This window comes from Vipera berus (genome assembly GCF_964194415.1).
Source record: "Vipera berus genome assembly, chromosome: Z".
NCBI classification, from domain to species: domain Eukaryota; kingdom Metazoa; phylum Chordata; class Lepidosauria; order Squamata; family Viperidae; genus Vipera; species Vipera berus.
In genome coordinates, this window is record NC_138205.1 from 40788573 (window position 1) to 40803630 (window position 15058).

General features: G+C 38.3%; 1 protein-coding gene across 1 annotated transcript in view; it reads left to right on the forward strand.

Moving 5' to 3' along the window:
• MAP3K14 (mitogen-activated protein kinase kinase kinase 14) overlaps positions 1 to 13192 on the forward strand; it is a 46589-nt gene extending 33397 nt beyond the window's left edge. Inside the window, exons 10-16 of the mRNA XM_081343627.1 lie at positions 1419 to 1582; positions 3694 to 3844; positions 4982 to 5311; positions 7357 to 7463; positions 10522 to 10666; positions 11653 to 11753; positions 12250 to 13192. Coding sequence (XP_081199753.1) covers positions 1419 to 1582; positions 3694 to 3844; positions 4982 to 5311; positions 7357 to 7463; positions 10522 to 10666; positions 11653 to 11753; positions 12250 to 12414 — 1163 coding nt within the window. The 3' untranslated portion in view covers positions 12415 to 13192. The remainder of the gene's footprint in view (positions 1 to 1418; positions 1583 to 3693; positions 3845 to 4981; positions 5312 to 7356; positions 7464 to 10521; positions 10667 to 11652; positions 11754 to 12249) is intronic.
• Positions 13193 to 15058: the final 1866 nt, after the last annotated feature.

Here is a 15058-nt window from a genome sequence, read left to right on the forward strand (position 1 = left end):
TATGCTAATACCTGGGGAAGGAAGGTTAGGGCTAGCAAGGAAAGGAAAGCCAAGAGTTTCACCAGCATCTCACAAAAAGACTACCACTTGTGGAATTCTGCCACGTGGCCCAGCAATGGAGCAGCCTACCTCAACCCCTTGAACTGTGGAGATCTTGAAAATGTAAATGAATAATCAGTGACAGGGGCAGGGTGGGGAGGAGGCCCAAGGAGCTGTGGGGACTCCAAGGGATGGGAAGTGGAGCATGGGGTATCTAGGGGTGGGGGGACGTCTTAAGAGTCTGGAGGCAAGTGGGCTTGTGCCTGCACTAGGCCTTTAGGGTCTTTCCCCACCACTGAGGTACCCCATACTCCACTTAACAACCTACATTTAACAAATGTGTTGGGGAGAGCAGGGATGGGGACTTGTTAAGCGAGGCTCCCAACCTTCCACTGTAATGGCAGGCTCCATTATGTCGAGGATTATCTGTATGCTTTTTTTAGGAGGTGAATTGCAGAAAGTATTAGCCATTTGATATATTTAACAGTACAAGGGTCTACTGTTTAAGACAGTAAGCTAGAAACCAGGAGCCTGGGAGGGACTCAGATTAGACATAAAAGCCAGTTGCATGATTTTAGTCCAGTCACTCTCAGCCCCTAATGTCAGGCTTGGACAACAAGCCAGTTAGTCTGTTTCTGTTGCAACCAATGGATCAACACTCTGTTGATTCAAAATAAGCAGACCCTGCACTTGCAGGAAAATACTAGGAAAAAAGGCTGAGAATGGTTTGTTTGTTTTTTAAAAAAAACAACAGTTATTAAAGTAGCTATGTTTTTCTGGTGAAGGGAGTTGAAAACTATTCATTGATAAGTTAATGCATGAAATAAGTACAATATATCCTGATCTTATCACCATTTTTCACTCTTCCTTTGTTTGAAGCTATTATACATTGCAAGATAGTTTTAGAGATTACAGTATAATTTTCCCAAGAGAAGTTTGCAACAGATTTGGAGTATAAAGCTGTTCAGGTTACAAATACTCTATTTCAAGTTTGGAGCAGGCTTTTCCAACTGTTCCAGAAATGTTTTGAGAATGAAGTTGCTGATTGTTTGACTTTAAAATATCTCTTTCAGACTTGAAACTTTGTGAATTCAAAACATTTTGGGTACTCCTATTTCCCAAGCGATACTTCTCTCTAGAGAGTTTTTTTTTTACCAGTGCATGAATCTGAACTCAAGTTTTCTGTATCTTTGCCTTGCCTCTTTATTGTAATACTCCAATACAAATTGGTTTGATATTTTTGTGTGGTGTCTGGTCTTCTACAGTGAAGGGCTCTTGGGCTAGCCTTTATTAATTTAAGAAGGTCTTGGCATGGCGGCTTGTGTGGAACAGGGCCCAGCAGGACCCTAAAGAATTAATTTCCTCTATTCTACTTCCAGGGGATTATGTCCCAGGCACTGAGACCCACTTGGCTCCTGAAATCGTAATGGGGAAGCACTTTGATTTCAAGATAGATATCTGGAGCAGTTGCTGTATGATGCTGCACCTACTGAATGGGTATCATCCTTGGATCAAGTATTATAATCATCCTCTGTGCCTCAAAGTAAGTCACACATTAGTAAATGGGTAATATGTTGGTTCATTTATCTGAAAGACAAAACAGATGATTGTGGCATGAAGTGCTTAATGTTCTCAACCAATTTAAAAAACATATCTTTTGTTAGTAATTACATATTTTTGTTGGATATCTTGAAATCCATAAAGTTTACCATTCAAAACAATGCACTTATTTTATATTGATTTTAAGAAGTTATAGGTCCCGTCTCAGGATTACTTCAATTTTTCAGATCTCCAGAACTTGTGGTTTACACCAAAAATACAGTCTCTGTCTAGTAGTTTGGTAACAAAAGCCATTTGCTCACACCTTTTAGCCAAAAACTCAGCAATATTTGTTAAATGGTAAGGTCCTTATCATAATGATAAGTTCAGAATGAACAACAGTGTATAAAAAGGGGTTTCTGATTCATTCTGAAATTATTTTTGTCTATAATTCTGGAGGATTGATATTCCAGAAGGTTTACTGATAGAAAGCAGTTAAGAATTGTAATGTGATTGTGGCTACAGCTTATTCAGATCCAAACAAATACCTTCAATAATTTGTAAAGATTTCAAAATTATTCTACCTATGAGCATATTATGTTTGAGAATAGGTGGTTGGGATTATTCATAAGTTGTACCAGCTATGCCGAGTGACACATTGTCATGCTATGTTAGTTACTTGGTTTTGCAGCGTGAGAGTTTAATTGCTAACTGTTTTATTGATGTGTTGAATTTTTTGATTTATTTCATGATCTATTTTTACTGTCAATTACATGTAAGTAGAAACAACTGTTGGAATGAAAAGGATTAAAATGTTATATAAATTGAATGAATATTGAATATTTTTATATTACTCTGTAGAGAAGTTGTTTGGAGGAAATTTTAATGCTTCTTGTGATTTTTAAATAGGACTTTTTTCTTTTCCTTCTATTTCTATCTAGTTACCTCTTCCCTTCTCTCATCTCCATCTGCTTCTCTTCTTGTTTTCTATTTTCCCTTTCATTCTCATATTTAATTTTATATTTTTGTGTACAGTTCTTTGTGATGAACTTGTGAGAGAAAATGGTATATGCAAATGGGGTACCTTATTCTGAGGGAAACATTTTAAATTTAGGTCATTTTTCTCTTAAGTAAATAAGGTATTTGTTAGAAAATGAGTATGTGCCAACTTAGGTCTACACTGAACCTGCAAGAAAGGATGGGTGATGACATTTAGACTGCAGTTCTATTCTCATTTACCTGAAGTTGAATTTTAATGAAAACAGTGATAGATTTCCATATAATGAAAGGTAAAGCACAAACGTAAAGTCAGCTCATTAAGTTCTGGAACATAACACAGTATTCAGTGCATATAGAAATGATTGTTTGGAAGCTGAAGGGCTATGATGAGGAAAATGCAAATCAAGAGATTTTTCTTTGAATCTTTAGTATAGAATAGTTTCAGGAATTAGCTCCTACACAAAGACCTCTATTTGAGAAGTTTGGTGTGGATGCTAGATGTATGTTGTCTCTATTACTTACATAAATTCTGGTGTATAGAATACTATTTAGGTCACAGTTGGCTATTCTAAATGCAAAAGAACATCATTTCAAACAATTGATAATATAGTGTAAAACCTTTCATTTTTTCAAAGAATATAATTATTTCATCTTTTCTTCGGGGGCTAAAAGGATTCTAATTTTTATCTTCAGTCTGATGAAATATAGTAGGCCATGAGTTAAGAGCTGTGCAAATGTCCAGTGAGGAAACAAAATTTTTGTCCATCTCAGACATCAAATGATCTTTGGATGGCACTGGCCCTATTTGAAATTCTTTCACGATTTTGTCCTTTTTGAATATTGCCTTCAAGGCAACCTATCAGTCTACAGTGTGTGCTTGGTATAATTTCTGTGCACATTAATATTTTTGTACCAGAATATTGAGAGTTTTGGCCTGTATTGCAATTGTCTGTCAAATAGTATTATCTATTCCTTGTTTTCAAAAAAGTGAGAAATTGATTTCTATTTCATATATTACAGTAGTAGTTGTCATTGTTAAATAATTGCTACTTGTAGGCCTGTAGTTTTCTGATTGCTTTGGATCAGTATCCATTTTCCTATGTCTTTGCATTGCAGATAGCCAAAGAACCACCCCCTCTGAGAGAAATCCCCCCCTCCTGTCACCCATATACTGTTCAGGTCATTACCTCTGGCCTTGAGAAAGACCCTATAAAACGGGCTTCTGCAGCACAGCTAAGGAAGAAAACCTGCGCAGCACTTAAGCAAGGTGAGATTGCTTTGTCTGTCTGAACACGCACACTGGACCGGCGATTTCTTCCTTTCTTGCGTTTGTCCCCACAATCCCCTGACAAAGTCTTGCTCTTTTATTTCTTCCTGACATTTCTGTTTATGTCGCTTCCATGAATCATTTTCACATTGAGTTGTACAAGAGAAAACATGGAAGTCAGGTTTTAGTTAATAACTTGTGTACTGTAAATTGGAAGGAAGTAAAAGTACACAGCATGTCCCAGAGCAAGCATTGTCTGTAAGTGAATTTGGCCGCCTTCACTAGTATCATGCATGAAAATCAGGTTCACATGTGAAGGTTCAATTTAACTGTTTTATTGCTAATAGACTGTGCACAGGAATCTTCTCAACTAACAATTAGCACCTGGTTCGAGCTAGATAAGGTTCAAAGCAGTCCTTATAATAAGCAGTCCTTATATATGGCTGGCTAATAACGCAGGTCAAGATAAAGTTTCCTTCAAGCTGACAAATAAGAACCATCATAGTTGAGTAATTTCTGTACTGTGAACATAGGACTGGTTATCAGCAGGCTTCCAGTTACAAATCAAAGACTTGCACTTGACCTTATAAAAGCTCTGAATGGTTTTAGCTCATGATAGTGGTCTGCACCTTGTGGAACACCCTTCCCAGTTGTTCCTGTGGGCAACAGCTGTGGTGGTATTTTAGAAAGCAGTATGCTTTTATTATTGTAAGCTCCAGGAGTCTTTCTGAGCTTCGTGATACAGGACTGAAATGAATAGTTAAACTCACTCCTGATTTCCATCTGGGTGTGCTATGCCTTTTGACAATAAAACTAAAGTAATTTAATATTTATTGCCTTCTGGTTTTGGCTTATTTATAATATAATAAAACTTTATTCTGTCATAGAAAGTAAAACTATGCCAGAGTAGTCATCATTTTATGAACATATTTATAGAATATATTTATTATAGAATGTATTTAGATTTTCCCTCTTTGTAATGGAAACTTAGAATAACTAAGAAGATCTAGATATATCATCTGAAACTTTGAAGGCATCTTATCTTGTGTTAAATGCGTACTGGTGGTTGAACAGGAGTCCCAGTTCTCCTGAGGTGTTTGTACTAGAGATTTTTCCATTTGTGCTTTCGGTTTGTAGTGGGAGGAGTGAAGAGTTCCTGGAACGGTGAATACAGAGAACCCAGATCCCTGCGGTTGGCACAGAAAGCTATTCTCCCAGAGCTACTGTTATCCATACCTGAACTCCCGGATAGCCAAAAAGTGTTGTCTAGAAGTCCTAGACCTTCGCTGCCATGTCATGATCTGATTGAGAGAAAGCAGTTAATTCACCCAGACCTGTGCAAGGAATTATTGCCACCATGTGACTCCCTTCTATCCTCCTTCCTGGCTCCAATCAATACTAGGAAATACAACATGACAGAATGGGGGACCCCCAGCATTGACCACGACCTTCAGCAGCTGGAGTTTGGTAATCATGGATCAGGATTGATTGATTTCTTTATTATTCCTTTATTGTTTTTATAAATAACTCAAGGTAGCAAACATATCTAAATATTCCTTCCTCTTCCTACTTTCCCAAAATAGGAGGAGGAAGGAGAGAGAGAGTGACCAGCCTAAGCTGGCTTTCATGGCTAAGAAGGGACTAGAACTCACAGTCTCCTGTTTTCTAGCTGGATGTTTAATGAGTAGACCAAACTGGCTTTCTTATCATTTAAAGCTGTTTGTTTGCCAGTCTATTTTCCTGACCTCTCTTTTTTTTTCAAGCTTTTGGTAGAGTTGTCAACATCATAGAAGATTTTACTGAATGCTACTGTATGTTATAAATAGCATTTCTACCTAACTTAATTTAGTTGAAGAGGCCAGTCATATAAAACTTGTGTGTTTAAAGGAAGGAAAGGGAAGATATGTTGAACGTAGCATTAATAAGATTTATATAGTAATGACAGTAGCAGAATAAAAGGAACCTGCCAAATACGGAGCAGGTATCCATGAAGGAAACAGAGCATATTAGAGTGTGAAAATAGCAAGGAGATTCTAATGCAGGCATGTCAAACTCGCAATGTCACGTGACATCGCACGACGTATTGGGACTTTTTCCCCATTGCCGGCAATGGGGTGGGCACGGTTTTCAGCGTGAGACATCCGGCCTGTGGGCCGGCAGTTTGACATGCCTGTTCTAATGGTATGCATTTTACAGAGTAGGCATATGGAATATACAAATTTAATAGAAGAATCAGGAAATGAAAGGATCCTTTGAAAAACATGAGTTAGATTCTTGGTTAAAAAATGTTACTAGCTTAAACAAAAAGGTCTTTAGAGGCAATAAACTTGGCAATCCATTTTCCCTTCCTTTATTTAAGTTGTGAAAGGGATTCATTATTAAGGTAGTTCAGTGTTTCAAAAATGATTTAGAAGAAGCACTTCATACTTTGCTTTTTACTTTTCATTAAAACATTGTCTTGTATTTTTAAGTTTCAATGTGGTTGCTGTAATAAATAGAAATCTGCTGTTCTCATACTTGCATGAAATCCAAACCACTTCTTCCAAATCATTTTGAAGCACCTAAGGTTCTAAATACTTATTTCAAACATCTTCAAGAACCTTGTTCTTAGGATTCAGAGGAACCAGATTTTACCTCAGTACATGCCAGTGGGCAAAATGCTATATCCATGTTCATTTTTTTTCCAGAGTTACAAATATTCTGTTTACAAATAAACTAAATAAATTTTTTAAAAAAATCTTTCATTGGCAGATTATTTTGGAAATGCCAAAGACAAAATAAATAGTAAAAGTGCTTAGGCTTTAACTGGATTAAACTTTTGAGGCAAAAAGCTGTGTTTTAGAGAAGGAGAAATTAATATAAGAAATTAAAATGAAAAATACATGTAATATGTTTAAAACTAAATATAATAGCTGGCAAACATGAATTAGTATAGATACAATACACATTTATAAAAAGAACAGATCCATGGAACTTGATTTAATTTATTATTGGAAGCAAAATCAAAACTATAATCATATATTGAAATGTTAATGAAAAGATGATGGAGTCCTTGTTTGTGTTAATAATGAATCCAGAAATAGTTCAGATCAGTTAAGACAGGGGTGTCAAACTCAATTTCATTGAGGGCCGCATCAGCATTGTGGTTGCCCTTAGGGGGGCAGGTGGGCGTGGTCTACTGGGTGGGCGTGGCTAAAGTGCATATGGCCTACTGGGTTGGTGTGGCCAGCTCTACATCGTTCGCATCAAGGGTGCCTACGGGGGCCTGGGCAGGAGTGGGACAGATCTGAGGGTCTCTGGCAGGAGGAGGGTCTCTTGGCCAGGGCCAAGGCAGTGGGGGCCGTTCCCTCACTGTTTCCAGGATGGCTTCGCGGGCCGCATGAAACCATTTTGCGGCCCGGATCTGGCCCCCGGGCCTTGTGTTTGACATGTCTGAGTTAAGAGTAATCCCAGAAGGTAGAACCTTTTAATGCCGACAGTGTCTTCATTTTATTCCATTCTCCTTTCCACAGATCTGATTTTGAACAGCCTCTCTCAACCCTTTTCACTGGAAGAACAGGAACAAATGTTGTCATGCTTCAGCTTGGATAGCTTCCTTCCATCGGATGCTAGTGAAAAGGTAACTACATGAGGATGAACAGTTGCTATTTTGCAATTGCAGTAGATTGCCCAAGTAAGAATAGTCAAGAAGGACTGTATCTAAATAGGTACCTAAATTCCTATTAAGAACAATTTGAGCATATCTGAATGCCTTGTACATTCGTATCTTTTACTGTGTGTTTCTGCTTCAAGTGTCCTGTTTATGCTATGAAGGAAAACTGTTTTTTGAATAGAATCCCAATCTAGATTCTATTGAGAAATGCACACCCAATAATAGAAGAAATAAATAATAAAATGTGTGATTGATCTAATATATTCAATTGCCCACACTATCTTCTGGGTCAGAGAAGGAACAAGTAGTCCTTGACTTATAACCCACAACTGGGACCGAGATTTCTGTCACTAAGCAATGCACTACTTAGCAATGGCAATCCTGACAGTCCTGGTGGCCATCATAACTCCAAATATAGCAGAAAGTGGAGAAAATCCCAAGTAAATACATAGCATCCCCCCTCCCCACCCATCACATCAGTCAGACAGGAAGGACATTTCACCTGTCAGGGTCTAAGAAGAGAGCCTTCTCTGCCACTGCCTCAGTCCTCTGGAATTTTCTCCTCATAAAGAGGTGGCAAGCCCCACTCTCCAGGTCTTTTGGAAGGGTACGAAGACCTGGCTATGCCAACCCATGTGGGATCAGAGTGGCATACAACCCTGGGGATTGTTACTGCTTTGCGTGTTCTCCGTCCACCTTTTAACTTTTATTTCATCTTTGCTTTTTACTTGGCTCCCGTTTTACTGATCTGTTTTTATGTGCTTATCATGCTTTTAGCCGTAAACTCAGAGTCACTCTTGAGAGTGATATTGATAAATAAGAAAGAAAGAAAGAACGTAGGGGGCAGGGCAGAGGGATTGAGCCCTGGAGACCAGATGCACAAAAGTTCGTGGGGGTGCTAGAATACAGTGTGACAAGAAGGAGGAAAGAGAAATAATACAGTTCAGGTCAGTCTTCTTGGCATGTCATGGCTCTGAGGCTGTAAGAACCCACTCAGCTACAAGCACAGCACAAGGCAGAGGTCCCAGGAAGCCCTGGCCAGCAAAGTAGAAAGCCCTAGCTCAGCCACCCTTGCTGCCCTGCCCTTCATCAGCCTAGCTGACCCTCACTTATTTCTTGCTCCTGCTGCTGACAAAGCATGACTGCCTTGGGCCCTCACAAGAAAGCTGCTGACCGTGGCAGGCCTTCTTTCCAAGGCTGATTGCTCCAGTCTCTAAATTGTGCATTCCAGTCTCCAAATAGCGCATCCTGTTCTCTCAATGCTTCAGAAAGCTTTTTCTAAGGTCTTTGAAAACGGGTACCTAGTTGGAGAAAGGCAGCCATCCGTCTGTCTCTTGCAATGCTTTGGAAGACCTTAGAAAATTTCCAAAGGCTTCCTGAAGCATTGCAAGCACAAGGCACACTATTTGGAGAATGTTATGAGTGACCTTAGGAAGAAGGCCCGGTACAGCCGGCAGCTGTCTTGTAAAGGGTCAGGCCGGGCATGTCTTGTCAGTAGCAGGAGGAAGATAGCAAAGGTCAGCTGGTGCAGCAGGGCCTGGAGGGTGCAGGTCAGTGATGGCCACTAGTGCTTTGTGCTGTGGTCTTTGGATAGCTAAGAGTGTCAGCTGCAGCTCTGTGACTAAAAAAAAGGCCTCGTGGATAATAGCAGCTGGCTACAACTGCTGAAGGCCCTGGGCTGCTACTTCAGCCCCAGCTTTGACGCAACTGTCAAGGAATGCTGCTGTGCCAAAAGGATAGATGGGCAAGAGAAAGGCACGTGGGGTAAGTTGAAGTACCCCTGTGTTTGTAAGTGTGAGCAAGCTGCCAAGAACCCAAATTTTGATCACATGACCATGGGACAATGCAATGGCCATAACTTCAGGGAACAGTCATAAGTCATTTTTTTCCAGTGTTGTAACTTCAAATGAGTGAATGAATGAATAATCATAAATCAAGGACTACCTGTATGGTGAAAAAGTCTTCAGCATTTCTTTCCAATCTCTTTTCCATTCACTTCAGATGATTCCCAGGGCTTTGTGCTTTTCTGGAAAACTATAACTTCTACTCGCTGCAGTTTAGTTACATTAGTACAATGTAGTGTTTATGTTGTTGGACTAGGGACAGGGAGATCAGATTCAAATCTTCATTCAACTGTGAAATCAACTGGATGAACTTTGGCCAGCTATTCACTCTCAGCCAAAATGTAAAGATCTTCCATGAGTCACAACCAACAGAATCTAAATATAACAAAATATAATAAATAGTATCCTATAATAAAAGGGTATAGATCAGGGGTAGACAATCTTGGCTCTTTTATGACTCATAAACTTCAACTCCCAGAATTTCTGAGCTAGCCGTGCACTGCTGGGTCAAGAATTCTGGGAGTTGAAGTCCACGAGTCATAAAAGAGCCATGGTTGCTTACCCCTGGTATACTCAATAGTGACGAATATCTGTAGCTCAGGTGTAGGATAAGGGTGAAGGTTACCTAAATTATTCTGCTGAAGATGTTACCTAGCGTGGTAACGAAATGTTCAAAAACCAACCCACAAGCTCGGAGAACGAACCTTCATCCTCATGGCACTCGGACATATTATCAACTCCATAAACAGTTGGTTAGAAGTTCCATTATCCATAACCATTCCAAAACATACATTTATTTATTTATTTATAATTAGATTTCTATACCGCATGCATACTAAAATAAAATTGTCTTCCTCTCTCTGCTTGTCTCTATGTCTCTCATGTATAGCTTTTCTTTAGCAATGTTAGCATGCAAAATACATTCCTTCTCATGTTTGAAAATATTCATATTTACCTTTTTCTCCATATACTAGGTGTCAGATGCAAGGCCATGTACAGATTTGCACACTCTAGCATTTCTTGAGTAGTTTCTGTGTTTTAGGAGCCGCGGCAAAGGGGGGGCAGGTATACGGATTGAGGAAAAGAATGCAAAAAGAATGTAACAAAAAGATACATATGACAGCCAAGCGCCCCCCCCCAAATAAATAAATGCAATTGTTCCTCCTTTTTTGATCCTTTAGGGCTCATTGAAAATGTCCCACAGTCTGAAGGATACCATGAGTTCAGGTGTACATTCCTGGAACAGCCAAGCAGATGGACAGAGCACCAGTTGGAACGGCTGGCTGAATTGTAGCAGGAATACAGATATGCCCACTTATGTTAACGGTAAGACATGGTTATAGAATGACAGCTACAAATTACTTTTTTGATGGTGTTTGTCAAATACGATTTTTTAAAAATCAGTATTACTACTTGAATTATGGCATTATGAGCTAGAACAATAGGATATAGCACCCTGGAAAATAACTATTCTTTCCCATTATTTACTAGATTTTTCTAGTAACAATCTAACCTAAGTTCTGGAAAATGTTTATTTGATGAAGCTAAATGGTAAAGATTTTGGCTGTTTTAAAGAATTAAAGACAGCTTAAATGTGCCGTGAGATTTCAAAGATTAATCTAGTTATGTGTATGTTACATTATTTTCAAAATGATTGTAAAATCTGTGTCTTCAGCTGAATTTTTTTTAAAAAGTGGCAGCAACAACAAAATGAAATGCTGGATGCTTAAAATATATTTGTGGTTTTGGGCTCCTTTAGATCCTGTTGCTTTCATTTGGATTCTTACACTGACCAGGGTTTGGATTAGATGGTCTGAATCAGGCGTATCCAAACCATGATCTGCATATGGCCCTGGACAGCTAGTAATGCAGCTCCACAAGATAATAAAAAAATAAAGGAAGTCTGACATAAAATTATATATTTTGTATGTGTGGCCTAAAAATTCCTCTTCGCTAAGTGCAGCTCAGAGAAGCCAAAAGGTTGTAGAACCATGGTCTTAATCCATGTTTCCCACTCTTATCAACTTTAAACATGTTTGGGCTTCAAGTTTCAGGATTTCCCAGCCAGCATGCTGTGTGTTGAAGTCCACATACCTTAAAGTCATCAGTGTTGGAAATATTAGCCTAACGATCTATTTTTGCACTAGTATTATCTGGAATATTGAGGAGCATCATATGTTTGATGAAGGAAGTTTAGTCCAGGGATGGGTAGAAGGAAGATTGAGAGCTATTGATCTCTACAGAATAAGGTTCTTTGCAATAAAATTGGAACAAAAAGTTATTTTTTCTCTTCTCTCTTTTATTTTCTCCAGGGGTGAAAATTGAGATCTGCTTACTTAGTGGGGAAAGCCTCCACATCAGGGAATTCCGTGGAACTAAGGTGGGAGATGTTGCCACTGGAATTAGCAGCCAGGTAGGTGTTGTGCTGGAGAGCCTGTCTTTTTCGGCTATGTATTAAAATAGAACTTTCGGTGAAAGAAATCTAAATTTTGCAAGGTGAACAACTTTTCTATGGCAGTAATAATTTTATCTCTTAGATATCATTGAAGTGGGTGGGACTACAGTTTCTGATCCAGTCTGAAGCTTTGGGATGCCATAGCCCTGCACCAATTAGAAAAATTAGCCCAGTTTGGGGAGGGGCAGAATACTGTGAAAGATTTTAAATGCCAATTTATTCATATTTTTTATTTGATATGCACTTATATTTAAACACTGCACATGATTTCATCCTTAAATCCAAGTATTGTAAAAGTCCAGAGGCATGCCAAGGGTCACAAAACAGGAGCTGGTAGGTTCAGAGAGTGATTTGACAGATTTATACAGGTATTATTTAGGATTGCCAATAATATGAACCTGTAAGTAGAGTGGGTTTCCTTTACTTGCTTTTTTATTTTGTTTTGTTTTCTTAGATACCAGCCTCTGCATTCAGCTTCTTCACAAAAGAAGGTGATCCTGTTCCTTGTGATATGGAGGTCCCTGATTCAGGCATTGAACTTCAGTGCACTTTGGCTCCTGATTGCAGTTCTGGCTGGAAGTGGAGGGTCAAACATGGTCAGTTAGAGAAGCGGCTGTAAGGCCTTTTTTCCTCCTCACATCTTATATTCAACAAATGTGACTTTGCAGAAGGATCAAAGCAGAAAGTTGTTGGTGATAGCTGGCTGCTAAAGGAGATTATAGGTTCCTTATTTGCTTGTTTGCCTCATCCAGTGCCTATGGAAGGTGTTGTGAGATGAACTTCTATGTAGAGCTGCATTTAACAAAATCAACCTTAGAAGCTTGGAGGAACATAAGTTGCTGTGATTCCTTTATCCCACTATCAAGGACTATCCTAATTAAAGTGATATTTTTTTTGTCATCTTTTAACTTGCCTTTTTACAGTCTGAGCTTTTGAATTCCACGGAGGAATGTATGACCTCCAAATATAATAGCCAGTGTGTAATGAGTGAATAAGGGACGTGGTGGCTCGGGTTAGGACGCTGAGCTTGTTGATCAGAAGGTCGGCAGTTTGGCGGGTCGAAACCCGAGTGCCGCATAGCAGAGTGAGCGCCTGTTACTCATCCCAGCTTTTGCCAACCTAGCAGTTCTAAAGCACGTATGTTGGGAAGGTAACAGTGTTCCATGTGCCTTTGGCGTCTAGTCATGCCGGCCACATGACCACGGAGACGTCCTCGGACAAGCGCTGGCTCTTCGGCTTTGAAACTGAGATGAGCACCGGCCCCTAGAGTTGGAAGCAACTAGCACGCATGTGCGGGGGAACCTTTACCTTTACCTTGATGAGTGAATAACTAACATATCTCTGCAGAAGCAATAATTTTATCACTCACATAGAAACTATATAGTAATTCATTTTCTTCCTGTTAATGTATCTAAGTTTATGTGTATATATATATATATATATATATATATATATATATATATATATATATATCTTAGATAGATTAATAAACATTGGACACATCTGTTTTATAGAGCTGAATTACATGTTTATCGGAGTTTTAAACTACCGGTCTGAATACAGATAGTTTTTTAAGATTAAACAAATCATACTTTTCAAGAAGGCATTAATTTTTTAATTTTTTTATAATCGTAAATGAGAGAGAATTACATCAATCTATTACTGTTTATGACATAAGAAATAAGCCCTTTTGAATGCAACAAGGCTTACTACAGTGTAAATGCTCATAGAGATTAGATTCCATCTATGCAACGATAGTTTGAAGCAAAAATCTAAACTTGAGATAGATTTGGCAAGTCCTTGTAGTGTTATTAGTCTTGCTTTTAGTTGACCAGATTGATTTTATTATGCTGTGGTAGATTTTGTGGGAAGAAAACTCTGGTCACGTAAATGAATATCATTGGACTAGGGGTGTAAGAAGAATAGGTGCAAAGATACCTCATTCACAAAACCTCATCTGGCATGTTCTGAATTACATCTGAAGTGTGTTCACCCATAATTGCTTTTGAATGAACTTTGAAGTTATATAGAAAAGATAAGTCCAATTCACAAATAAAAATGGGGTGGAGAGGATTTAAAAACGTGCCTGATTTTTATTCCTCTCTCTCAAAGAAAATAACATTTGGGTTTGAGAGCAATAGACCAGCCTGATTTTCAGTGACTAAATTCCAACTAAATTTTCAAGATTTCATACTTCTTTTTTCCAAACATGCATACTTCTTCACCAAGCAAATTCTGGAGGGCAGCATCTTTTCAATCCATCTTTTCAAATGTAATTACTAGGCAGGTAGAGTTAATGTGTAAATTACAAAAAATTGGCCATATAGCAACTGTAAATTCTATAATCTTTCTCCTTGTAAATGTCTCATTTCACATCAGAGTTAAACAATGTCTTCATTTCTAACTTGACTTTACTGTTGGATAATAAAATTTGTTGCTACTTTCACTGGCTCCTAAATCTACTGTAATTCTAAACAAGTAGATTATTTTCTAGAAGCTTAAAGTTGTGCCTTAATAATAGGTTATTCCTTAATTGGCAAGAGTCTGTAGTCTTGTCTATTAAAAGCTGTACTGTACTGCATTTGAAATCTTGCTTGAATATCCTGCTAATTTGATCATAGTTATGCTTTAAACAGCAATATCTTCCCAGTTGGTACAACAGAAAGCTGAAATAGACCAGTGAGTGTTTTTGATTGTATGTGACTTCAGTTGTCTGACATTCATATAATTGTTATTAAATTTAATTCTTTGCAAAATTAAATGCTGTTCAGAATTGGAATCATTGCTTTTGCAATTCGGTAACCTAATGAACTTACGGAATTTGTGGTTCAAAAAATTGCCACAATAATTGGGAGAAGCTATTTTAAAATATCTCCTCAGGACCAGAGTGGCTGGATGAAAAGGGCAAGCAGCCTCTAATTTTGCCATTGAAAACTTAATTTGTAAGTACTGTGGTTTGGGACTGTAGTCTGTAGAATCATATTGTACTGTATTCTCTCAATAGGTAAGAGTTCATGTGAAAGAATGTAGTTCTAATATATGTGGATAGATGAGTAAATTCTATTTTTAGTTGTCACCTAATTTCAAGTTGGAACTGTTTAAAAAAATTATGGAGAAGAAAATGGCTGCAGAGCCAATCACCTAGTTCCTAACTGGAGATACCCTTTAAAAAAAAGTGCAAATTGCCCTCTGTAGATTATATAGCTTTCTCAGTCAGTGTGCTGTGGAAATCTTGACTATTTTAAGCAACTTCTTAATTTGCA